This window comes from Lutra lutra, chromosome 1 (genome assembly GCF_902655055.1).
Source record: "Lutra lutra chromosome 1, mLutLut1.2, whole genome shotgun sequence".
Taxonomy (NCBI): domain Eukaryota; kingdom Metazoa; phylum Chordata; class Mammalia; order Carnivora; family Mustelidae; genus Lutra; species Lutra lutra.
Window position 1 is genome coordinate 116581074 of NC_062278.1, and position 13196 is coordinate 116594269.

Consider the following 13196-nt stretch of genomic DNA (forward strand, 5'->3'; position numbering starts at 1 on the left):
GGTGTGAGGTGATATCTCATGGTGGTTTTGATTTGTATTTCCCTGATGCCGAGTGATATGGAGCACTTTTTCATGTGTCTGTTGGCCATCTGGATGTCTTCTTTGCAGAAATGTCTGTTCATGTCCTCTGCCCATTTCTTGATTGGATTATTTGTTCTTTGGGTGTTGAGTTTGCTAAGTTCTTTATAGATTTTGGACACTAGCCCTTTATCTGATATGTCATTTGCAAATATCTTCTCCCATTCTGTCAGTAGTCTTTTGGTTTTGTTCACTGTTTCCTTTGCTGTGCAAAAGCTTTTGATCTTGATGAAATCCCAAAAGTTCATTTTTGCCCTTGCTTCCCTTGCCTTTGGTGATGTTCCTAGGAAGATGTTGCTGCGGCTGAGGTCGAAGAGGTTGCTGCCTGTGTTCTCCTCCAGGATTTTGATGGATTCCTTTCTCACATTGAGATCCTTCATCCATTTTGAGTCTATTTTCGTGTGTGGTGTAAGGAAATGATCCAATTTCATTTTTCTGCATGTGGCTGTCCAATTTTCCCAACACCATTTATTGAAGAGGCTGTCTTTGTTCCATTGGACATTCTTTCCTGCTTTGTCGAAGATGAGTTGACCATAGAGTTGAGGGTCCATTTCTGGGCTCTCTATTCTGTTCCATTGATCTATGTGTCTGTTTTTGTGCCCGTACCATGCTGTCTTGATGATGACAGCTTTGTAATAGAGCTTGAAGTCCGGAATTGTGATGCCACCAACTTTGGCTTTCTTTTTCAATATTCCTTTGGCTATTCGAGGTCTTTTCTGGTTCCATATAAATTTTAGGATTATTTGTTCCATTTCTTTGAAAAAAATGGATGGTACTTTGATAGGAATTGCATTAAATGTGTAGATTGCTTTAGGTAGCATAGACATTTGCACAATATTTATTCTTCCAATCCAGGAGCATGGAACATTTTTCCATTTCTTTGTGTCTTCCTCAATTTCTTTCATGAGTACTTTATAGTTTTCTGAGTATAGATTCTTAGTCTCTTTGGTTAGGTTTATTCCTAGGTATCTTATAGTTTTGGGTGCAATTGTAAATGGGATGGACTCCTTAATTTCTCTTTCTTCTGTCTTGTTGTTGGTGTAGAGAAATGCAACTGATTTCTGTGCATTGATTTTATATCCTGACACTTTACTGAATTCCTGTACAAGTTCTAGCAGTTTTGGAGTGGAGTCTTTTGGGTTTTCCACATAGAGTATCATATCATCTGCGAAGAGTGATAGTTTGACTTCTTCTTTGCCGATTTGGATGCCTTTAATTTCCTTTTGTTGTCTGATTGCTGAGGCTAGGACTTCTAGTACTATGTTGAATAGCAGTGGTGATAACGGACATCCCTGCCGTGTTCCTGACCTTAGCGGAAAAGCTTTCAGTTTTTCTCCATTGAGAATGATATTTGCGGTGGGTTTTTCATAGATGGCTTTGATAATATTGAGGTATGTGCCGTCTATCCCTACACTTTGAAGAGTTTTGATCAGGAAGGGATGCTGTACTTTGTCAAATGCTTTTTCAGCATCTATGGAGAGTATCATATGGTTCTTGTTCTTTCTTTTATTAATGTGTTGTATCACATTGATTGATTTGCGGATGTTGAACCAGCCTTGCAGCCCTGGAATAAATCCCACTTGGTCGTGGTGAATAATCCTTTTAATGTACTGTTGAATCCTATTGGCTAGTATTTTGGCGAGAATTTTTGCATCTGTGTTCATCAAGGATATTGGTCTGTAGTTCTCTTTTTTGTTGGGATCCTTGTCTGGTTTTGGGATCAAGGTGATGCTGGCCTCATAAAATGAGTTTGGAAGTTTTCCTTCTATTGCTATTTTTTGGAACAGTTTCAGGAGAATAGGAATTAGTTCTTCTTTAAATGTTTGGTAGAATTCCCCCGGGAAGCCGTCTGGCCCTGGGCTTTTGTTTGTTTGGAGATTTTTGATGACTGTTTCAATCTCCTTACTGGTTATGGGTCTGTTCAGGCTTTCTATTTCTTCCTGGTTCAGTTGTGGTAGTTTATATGTCTCTAGGAATGCATCCATTTCTTCCAGATTGTCAAATTTGTTGGCGTAGAGTTGCTCATAGTATGTTCTTATAATTGTCTGTATTTCTTTGGTGTTCGTTGTGATCTCTCCTCTTTCATTCATGATTTTATTTATTTGGGTCCTTTCTCTTTTCTTTTTGATAAGTCTGGCCAGGGGTTTATCAATCTTATTAATTCTTTCAAAGAACCAGCTCCTCGTTTCGTTGATTTGTTCTATTGTTTTTTTGGTTTCTATTTCATTGATTTCTGCTCTAATCTTTATGATTTCTCTTCTCCTGCTGGGTTTAGGGTTTCTTTCTTGTTCTTTCTCCAGCTCCTTTAGGTGTAGGGTTAGGTTGTGTACCTGAGATCTTTCTTGTTTCTTGAGAAAGGCTTGTACCGCTATATATTTTCCTCTCAGGACTGCCTTTGTTGTGTCCCAAAGATTCTGAACCGTTGTGTTTTCATTATCATTTGTTTCCATAAATTTTTTCAATTCTTCTTTAATTTCCTGGTTGACCCATTCATTCTTTAGAAGGATGCTGTTTAGTCTCCATGTATTTGGGTTCTTTCCAAATTTCCTCTTGTTATTGAGTTCTAGCTTTAGAGCATTGTGGTCTGAAAATATGCAGGGAATGATCCCAATCTTTTGATACCGGTTGAGACTTCATTTAGGACCAAGAATGTGATCTATTCTGGAGAATGTTCCATGTGCACTAGTGAAGAATGTGTATTCTGTTGCTTTGGGATGAAATGTTCTGAATATATCTGTGATGTCCATCTGGTCCAGTGTGTCATTTAAGGCCTTTATTTCCTTGTTGATCTTTTGCTTGGATGATCTGTCCATTTCAGTGAGGGGAGTGTTAAAATCCCCTACTATTATTGTGTTCTTGTCGATGTGTTTCTTTGATTTTGTTATTAATTGGTTTATATAGTTGGCTGCTCCCACGTTAGGGGCATAGATATTTAAAATTGTTAGATCTTCTTGTTGGACAGTTCCTTTGAGTATGATATAGTGTCCTTCCTCATCTTTTAGTATAGTCTTTGGCTTAAAATCTAATTGATCTGATATAAGGATTGCCACTCCTGCTTTCTTCTGATGTCCATTAGCATGGTAAATTCTTTTCCACCCCCTCACTTTAAACCTGGAGGTGTCTTCGGGTTTAAGATGAGTTTCTTGTAGGCAACATATAGATGGGTTTTGTTGTTTTATCCATTCTGATACCCTGTGTCTTTTGATTGGGGCATTTAGCCCATTAACATTCAGGGTAAGTATTGAGAGATATGAATTTAGTGCCATTGAATTGCCTGTAAGGTGACTGTTACTGTATATTGTCTCTGTTTCTTTCTGATCTACTACTTTTAGGGTCTCTCTTTGCTTAGAGGACCCCTTTCAATATTTCCTGTAGAGCTGGTTTGGTATTTGCAAATTCTTTCAGTTTTTGTTTGTCCTGGAAGCTTTTAATCTCTCCTTCTATTTTCAATGATAGCCTAGCTGGATATAGTATTCTTGGCTGCATGTTTTTCTCATTTAGTACTCTGAATATATCATGCCAGCTCTTTCTGGCCTGCCAGGTCTCTGTAGATAAGTCTGCTGCCAATCTAATATTTTTACCATTGTACGTTACAGACTTCTTTTCCCGGGCTGCTTTCAGAATCTTTTCTTTGTCACTAAGACTTGTCAATTTTACTATTAGGTGACGGGGTGTGGACCTATTCTTATTGATTTTGAGGGGGGTTCTCTGAACCTCCTGGATTTTGATGCTTGTTCCCTTTGCCATATTGGGGAAATTCTCTCCAATAATTCTCTCCAATATACCTTCTGCTCCCCTCTCTGTTTCCTCTTCTTCTGGAATCCCAATTATTCTAATGTTGTTTCGTCTTATGGTGTCACTTATCTCTCGAATTCTCCCCTCGTGGTCCAGTAGCTGTTTGTCCCTCTTTTGCTCAGCTTCTTTATTCTCTGTCATTTGGTCTTCTATATCGCTAATTCTTTCTTCTGCCTCATTTATCCTAGCAGTGAGAGCCTCCATTTTTGATTGCACCTCATTAATAGCTTTTTTGATTTCAACTTGGTTAGATTTTAGTTCTTTTATTTCTCCAGAAAGGGCTTTTATATCTCCTGAGAGGGTTGCTTTAATATCTTCCATGCCTTTTTCAAGCCCAGCTAGAACCTTGAGAATCATCATTCTGAACTCTATATCTGACATATTACCAATGTCTGTATTGATTAGGTCCCTAGCCTTTGGTACTGCCTCTTGTTCTTTTTTTTGTTGTGAATTTTTCTGCCTTGTCATTTTGTCCAGATAAGAGTTTATGAAGGAGCAAGTAAAATACTAAAAGGGTGGCAACAACCCCAGGAAAATATGCTTTAGCCAAATCAGAAGAGATCCCGAATTGTGAGGGGGGAGAAAGGGGATAAAAAGGGGTTCAGAAAGAAAGAAAAAAAAAAAGAAACTATTAAAAAAAAGAAAGCCGATAAAGAAAAAATATAAAAAGAGGAAAAAAATATATATATTAGATAAACTATTTAAAAAACGTTAAAAAAAGAAAACGGTAAAAGTTAAAAAAAATTCAGCAGAAGAAGAGAAAAAGAAAAAAATTAAAAAGAAAAAAAAATTAAATTAACTGCAAGGCTAAAAAATCATGGGGAGAAAGCCATGAGTTCCGTGCTTTGCTTTCTTCTCCTCTGGAATTCCGCTGCTCTCCTTGGTAGGTGAACTTGGTCCTGGCTGGGTTTCCCGTTGATCTTCTGGGGGAGGGGCCTGTTGTAGTGATTCTCAAGCGTCTTTGCCCCAGGCGGAGTTGCACCGCCCTTACCCGGGGCCGCGCTGAGTAATCCGCTCGGGTTCGCTTTCGGGAGCTTTTGTTCCCTGAGCGCTTTCCGTAGAGTTCTGGAGGACGGGAATGAAGATGGCGGCCTCCCGGTCTCCGGCCCAGAGGAGCCGAGAGCCCGGGGCCCCACTCCTCAGTGCGCCCTCAGAGAACATCGCCCAATGACTCCCGCCACCCTGGCCTCCGGCCATGCTCCGAGCTGACCGAGCCTGCGACCAGTTCAAGGCAACCCCGAGCTGAGAGTCACTCCTCGGCTCTGTCTCTGCAGCCGGCTTCCCCGTTCTAATACCGGTAAGCTCTGCGACACTCAGACACCCCCGATCCTTCTGTGACCCTGCGGGACCTGAGGCCGCGCTGACCCCGCCTGGGCTTCCAGTTAAGCCTCTGGAGCGATGTCCCTCAGCGGAACAGACTTTTATAAAAGTCCTGATTTTGCTCCATTGCTCCGCCGCTCGCCGGGAGCCGGCCCCTACCCCCGCGGTCTATCTTCCCGTCGCTTTGGATTCACTTCTCCGCCAGTCCTACCTTGCAGAAAGTGGTTGATTTTCTGTTTCTGGAATTGCTGTTCTTCTTCTCTTCAATCTCCCGTTGGATTTGTAGGTGTTTGCAATCTTTAGATAAGCTATTTAGTTGATCTCCCACTACCCGAAGTAGTCTCAGCCTGCTACTTCTCCGCCATCTTGACTCCTCCCCAAAAGTTATATATTCTGCTATGAAAGAATCTCCAGGAAACATATTTAAGTATGTAAATACACCTGAAACTAATTTAACATTGAACGTCAACTATGTTTCAATATTCTTAAAAAGCAGGTAAAGCAAACACCCCAGCAAATGTGAGCTAATCCTGTATGGTATATCCCTGTTATCCAAGCAGCAGTGTAAACATATACACTATTTTGTATATATACTATATAGAAATGGATATTATATATAATTTCTTTGTATCTTTTCAATGTAAGAATAAATCAAAAACAAAAAAAATTATTCTTACAGAGATAGTAAGTGCACAAGGTAGAGAAAAGAGGGATAGGAGCCAGACTTCTTGAATGTTTTGACTTACAGGTTTAACTTTTGAACCATGTAGATATTTGATATAATATCTATTTTTTTAAAAGATTTTATTTATTTATTTGACAGAGAGAGAGATCACAAGTAGGCAGAGAGGCATGAAGAGAGAGAGGGGGAAGCAGGCTCCCCGCTGAGCTGAGAGCCAGATTCGGGGCTTGATCCCAGGACCCTGAGATCATGACCAGAGCCGAAGGCAGAGGCTTAACCCACTGAGCCACCCAGGTGCCCCTGATTTTATTATTTTATTATTTGATATATTATTTGATATGATACCTATATTATTTGATATTTTATTTTGATATTTTATATAATTTATATATTTAAAATATAATTTTATTAAATCTATGATTATATATTTTATATAATATATATTTGTGTATAATACCCACATAAACTAATACAAAAATATATTTGAAAAGTTAACACTAAAAATCTAAAGCAAGATGAATGAGATAAACCTATTGAGTTGCTGATATAACCATACAGAGAAGAACATTTCAAGTAACTTTGAAACATAAGTTTTTTTTAAACATATAATTTGTACATTTCATATGGTATATCACAACAGAGGAAAAGAAAAACTCCAACAAAATCTCAAATTGTTTTTAGGAATTATATTCCTTCCGGGTATTTTGGCTTTCAACTCTGAGATTACTGTGTATGAGGTATAGAGCAAATGAGGAATTTGTTGCTGTCATTGAGAATTGCAACTTCTGAGATAAAGGAGAGACTAAAGTAAAATCAACAAAGTTAAGTAAAAAGCCCGCAATTCTAAACTTGAATTACAAATGTCAGAAGATGGGGGTCCTGCGTGACTATCGGTTAAGCATCCAACTCTTGATTACGACTCAGGTCATGATCTCAAGGTTGCAAGATTGAACCCCGTGTCAGGCTCTGGGCTGGGCATGGAGCTTGCTTAAGATTTTCTCTCCCTCTGCCACTCCCCCTACTCTTTCTCTCTCCTTCTCTAAAAAGAAATGTCAGAAGACTAGATCTGTCTTCTGAAAAGGCCAAGCAATAGTGACTAACACCATAGAAATGAACACTGAGCACTCTGGTTGAGGTCTATAATATATAAGAGCTCTTTGGAAAAAAGGATGTGTCCAGGTTTGGAGCAGGGATTGTCCAAGGTAAGTTTGGAATATCATATCATATCAGAAAGCAACAAAACTTTTAAAGGCTACTGGGGTCATAGCAGAAGAATTCAGAAGCCAACCAGAGGAGGCACTCAAAAGCCAAAGATGAGAAAATTTGAGCACAGTAAGAATAAAAATTGCCATGGATGGAAATGTGTCGACCCATATGAACGCATAATGACACTAAAAAATCCTTTAAGTAATGCTAGAGGATCAACCCATTATTCTGAAAGCTGGTACATAAAAGGAAATAATCAAATATTAATTTTGTCTTTCTTAAACAAACTGAATCTCAGGGTAATGAAATAGTTGAGGAGAGTGTTTTTCTTTACATAAATATTCCACTTAGTATGTGAAAATCATATGATAGAAGTAGAAATTTCAAACTCTTAATGAAATAGTTAATCTAAGTCATAAACATTTATCTCTGCTAACATCACAAAAAGAAGATAATAAGTATGTATCTCTCATTGGAAGTATGCAATATCAACTATGAAATATTCTTGTCAAAAACTCAAGCCTCTAACAACCAATTTACAGGAAGTGTAAACCACAGAAAATCATGTTAAATAATTTTATGAATATGTAACCAATATAATCTAAACTGTAGAACCCCTAGGATGAACTATTTGCTTTCCCCAATAAAAAATTTGTGAGAAAAAATGCAAGATATAAAGGAAGGAATGTGTAGAGTTCAAAGAAACTAGAGACTTATCAACTAATAGCAAGATGTGGGCTTTATTTGAATATTATTGGAAAATATACACATGTATAAACACACACTTGTGATTCAATTGGGAAAATTTCAACCCTTCTACGTAATTGATTTTTTTTAATTATGGAATTATTTTAGTTTTTTTTTAGGTAAAAGAATTAAAAAGGAATCTTTATATTTTACATACATACTGCATTTTTTTTCACATTAAATTATATGATATCTGGGATAGTTCAAAAATAATCCAGAGAGAGGGATGAAAAAGATTCAATGTGTTATAATTGTTGAGTCTAAGTGATCGCTACATGGGATTTCATTATCATATTCTTCTCATTGTATGTATGCAAAACATTTCATCACAAAACGTTAAACAAGAAAATGATCAGGGTGTTTTTTAAAGGGGGAAGTTTTACTTCAGCTACAAAAAGGAGCAGATCTATCTTCCCATCCAAAACAAATGCGATATACATATATTCATACATGTATTGATTCATATATGTATCGATATTCATATACAAAATATATGAAACAATGGTTTTAAATACCTAACATAAACAACAAAAGACAGGAAACAAGTGAAGATGTCCTACAATTGCTCATTTTACTGTCTTTAGAGAGTTCCCAGGCCACTGTGCAGGAAGGGGGAACCCAGACAAAATCCAGCGGTCTCCCTGACTTCAGAATATAGACATGACAGTCTATAGAGACTAATCATCACATGCATTTGAAGAAGCTACTAGCAAATGAACAACTGAACATATACCTTTTGAACTACCACTCACGATAGCATCAAAATCATGAAATATTTAGGAATGCATCTTAGAATGTGTAAGACCCATACACCGAACACTGCAAAACATTGCTGAGAGAAATCAAAGACCAAATTAACAAAGATTGAAAAATATAGAAAATATAAAATATATAGAAAAAGATTGAAAATATACCATATCCATAAGACAGAAGACCCAAATTTATTAACATATCCATTTTTCACAAATTAACCTATAGGTTCAACACAATCCTAATCAAAATTTCATCATGTTTTTTTCTTGTTAGAAATTGACAGTTTGATTCTAACTCAAAGGTTCCAATATCAGCAAAGCAACACTGAAAAGAAGAACAAAGCTCAAGGACTAACATTATCCTATTTAAAGACTATTTTTTTTCTTCATTCACCCCTCCTTTATTTTTTTTTAAACTTTATTTTATTTTTTCAGTGTTCCAAGAGTCATCATTTATGCATAACTAATTATAAAGCCATTTGATGGCATTGGTATAAAGACAAGCAGATAGATGAGTAGAACAGAACAGGGAGTCCAGAAACAGATCCACCTGTGTATGAGCAATATTTGACCAAGATGCAAAGACAACCCAGTGGAGAAAGGACAGTCCTTTCAACAAATGGTATTGAAATATTTGAATGTCTATTTGCAAAGAATGAACTTCAATTTAAAAAAAAACTTGAAATGCAATATAGATCTAAATGTGAAAGCTAAAACTGAATATCTTAAAAAACAATGTAGTTTTTGTTTTGCGTTTGTCACTATTAATCTCTAAGGGAGACTGCCCATCTATCATGAGTTTAACATTATTTGATAAGACTGACCATATAAATTATGAGTTCCCAACAGCATTCAACTATCAAGTAGAAGAGTTATATACAAAATAAGATCTAAGCAGAAGTTGGAAGTCCAAGTGAATTTCAAAAATAGTTTTCTCACTGCCCAACATGTCTTCTTCCCAATTCTGTCATTCTGTTGTCTCTTCCTCAGTGTACATCTAAGACCTCAGATGAAGTTTTTTATGGCCACTAATAGACAGAAAAGAATCCTAAACACTTCATGGTATTAGATCCTGGCTTAAAAGAGTCCCAGAATGACTGTGGAGAAGACCATCGTCATTCTCCTTCACAGTGGGCAGAACTCCACCTATTACATTAAGTTTCCTATCGTGCCTGAAGGGAAAGATAACTAGAAGACCAGATCTATGCTAATTTATAGTAGGGAGCAAAGAATTGTTCTGAAAGATTGCAAGTATATTTGTCCATTAGAAGACTCATTAATGATGTCTAGTCTGGAGAAGGCCTTTTATACCTGGAGAAAACAAAACAGTGCACTCATGGCTATCAGCTAACCACCAAGGACTTCACCAATAGTCTCAAGAAAGGAATAGGTGGCAGTGTTGCTGATTATTCATGAGTTCAAAAACATGTTCTTCTATTCACCAAAGCTAACTTGGTTACTGCTAAGTATCCAAATTTCCAGGAGCAACCACAAAATTTTAGCGGATATAAGTAAATAAACCTAAGCAAACAGCCTGGGTTTTGCTACCAACTGTTAAACTGGCAACACTTGATTTGATCTGAGTGTGTATTTCTCTCTCTCTCTCTCTCTCTCATATGCAGGACATTTCCCTTTTGTAAAGAACCCCATTTTGTGGAGGTCTGAGATAAAGTGTGAGAGGGGGCATCACTCTATATTTTATGTAACATTTTGATCCTGGAACCCAAGTCACTTCTGCTTGGGCTACAAATTTTATAGATTTTTGTTTGCTACTTTGTGTTATAGGAAAATATCTGTTGCAGTTGTTAATTATGGCCCCCTCTCCTGGGAACCAGATAGATATGTTCATAGGGTTGGATAAAGAAAAACCAGAATTATATCCACCAGCCCATACTCATAATTACTATCCCATTTTGAAAAATGTCGATCATTTCTTGATAAAATGCATTGTTCAGACTCTTCAATCCTTTAGGAAAATTTCCTTCTTTGTACTGCCTACCCTCCTATGCAACAAAGTTGTTAAATAGTGTTAAATCTGTTCAATCTACTCTAACCTTTAACAAATTTCCCAAATGTGTAGAATTTCCAAGCAGGGCTCCAGCTTGTAGCCGTTAATATTGAGAAGGATTTGATGAACTCATTCTAGAAAGAAAGTAACTCATATTTTCCTATGTATTGTTATAAAAATGTATTTTTGAATCTCAAAAATTACCTCACCTCAATTTATTGAATAGATATTCATTAAAAACTTACATATGAAGCACTTATTTACATTAGGACACCACAGAAAAGCTTAATAACCTTGGGTTAGTCAAAGGTGTCTTAGATATAATGCAAAAAGCAAGGTCCACAAAAGGAAAATTTGATAAACTGGACTTTAACAGTAGAAATATCCACCCTTTGGGAGACACTGTAAAGAAAATGGAAACGATAAGTCATAGAGTAAGAGAAGATCTTTACAAATCATATTTCTGATAAAGGCTTTGGATTCAGAATATAGAAAGAACTTCTTCTCAAAAGCTAATTAGAGAAAACAACATAATAAGCAAAAGATTTGAACAGATACTTCACCAAGAAGATATATAAGTAGAAAATAAGCATTGAAAAGATGGTCAGTGCCATTAGTCACTAGGGAAATGCAAATTAAAACTACAATGAGATACCACTACACATCTGTTAAAATGGCTAAAATTTTTAAAAATGACCATACCAAGTATAGACAAGAATGTGGAGGCCCTACAATTCTCATACACTGCCAGTAAGAATGCAAAACGGTACAAACACTTAGGGAAACAGTTGGGCAGTTTCTTTAAAAAGTTAAACATTTACCTGCCCATATGACCCAGCGATTCCACAATTATGTATTTTCCCATACAAAATGAAAGTGTATGTTCATGCAAAGACTTGAACCCAAATTTTCATTGAGACATCATTTGTAATAGTCCAATACTAGGAACAATTCAAATTTCCCATCAGTAGGTGAATGGAAATTCAAACCAATCTATCCATACACAGGAGTTAGCCTCAGGAATAAAAAAGGAATAAACTATTGACATATTTAACAAAAGGACACATTTTAAAATAATTATGAATTTGATCCCTGTAAAATTATCCCAAAATATGTTATAAAAGACATAAAAATGCCTACTGGATAATACCATTTATGTACAGTTCTAAACATGCAAAATCATTGCCTAAGGATGGGGATGGGGAGAGAGAGAGGTTGAGAAGAGGGATTACAAACAGGTACAAGGCAACCTTTGGGAGTAATGTACAGTCATTATCATTATTGTGGTGATAGTTTCATGAATAGTTACACAGATGTACATAAGTTAAAATCTATCAAATTGTACATTTTAAATATGTTCAGTTAATTATAGGTCAATTTTATCTCAATAGAGATTTTTTTAATGTTTATTTTATTTTATTTTATTTTGATTTTTTTATTTACTTGACAGACAGAGATCACAAGTAGACAGACAGGCAGGCAGAGAGAGAGGAGGAGATGCGAGACTCGATCCCAGGACCCTGAGACCATGACCTGAGCTGAAGGCAGAAGCTTTAACCCACTGAGCCACCCAGAGGCCCCAGTAAAGTTTTTGTTTTTTTTTTTTAAGGCAAAAATGCCTCAAGTACTTTATTCCATTAGGTAAATGTACAGAAAAAAAAATGCATATGAAGATGAGAGTAGTAGAAACAGAGATAAAAATTTAAATCCTGTTTTGATTCATACGAACACACATAGATCTAAATGAATGAGACTTACCTTTTCTCCCACATACAGAGACTGTAATACTATTATGTGACTCCACTAGGCGGTGAAGTTTTACAGATTGCTGAAAGAGAGGAACGGAAAATAGGAAAAGGCTTACGTATTTGAAGATACATCCAAAGTATTAATTCAGTAAAGCATTAGTCTCTTTAAAGATAGAACACTGTCTTGTTCCTGACTGAATATGCTGGCTAAAAACAAAGGACTAAGTAGCCTATCAGTCAACAGAAAAGTCATCCAGCTTGCTGTCCTGCTTACCAACATTAAGAAGTATGTGTTCTTTGGTAGAAAGGAATTTCCCAGCCTGCTTGGTTCACTCAAAGTTGTTTTTGATAACCATAAATTTGTCTTTAGTTCCTTCAGTTGAGAACATCAAGAACTTTAATCATTCAAGATATGTGTTTATACCTAAATAGCTTCAAGAACTAAGCATTATTTCAGGCTTGAGTTATCCCACATCAGAGTTCCTAATCTATAACTTTATAAGGAGTTTGGTGGTGCCTGCTATTTCCTATAGTTTATGTTGTATTAATATATGAAATACACAGGACACGGAGAGTGAATCCATAACAAGATAGAAAAGAAAGATATAATAAAATGATATTAGATTTCACATTAAGAAACTGTTGTGTAAAAGAACTACCTGCTTCTAGGAGTTAAAACTCCTAATCATTTAGTGTATTCATTTTTTTATTCTGATTTTGCTATTTAAGACACCCCCTAAATCTCTGACATCAAACCATTTACAGATCTGACTAATATGTCCTAAGAACGATTAGTAGAATAATATAAGGTGAAAGATAGAGTGTTCTATTGTTAACTTATTCTTTTATTCATTTTTGCA

At 36.3% G+C, this 13196-nt stretch overlaps 1 protein-coding gene across 2 annotated transcripts in view; it reads right to left on the minus strand.

Moving 5' to 3' along the window:
• Window positions 1-13196, minus strand: part of ATP13A4 (ATPase 13A4) — a 140198-nt gene that overhangs the window by 56187 nt on the left and 70815 nt on the right. For both annotated transcript variants that reach the window (XM_047733203.1, XM_047733209.1), the window contains exon 8: window positions 12347-12416. In XM_047733203.1, coding sequence (XP_047589159.1) covers window positions 12347-12416 — 70 coding nt within the window. The remainder of the gene's footprint in view (window positions 1-12346; window positions 12417-13196) is intronic.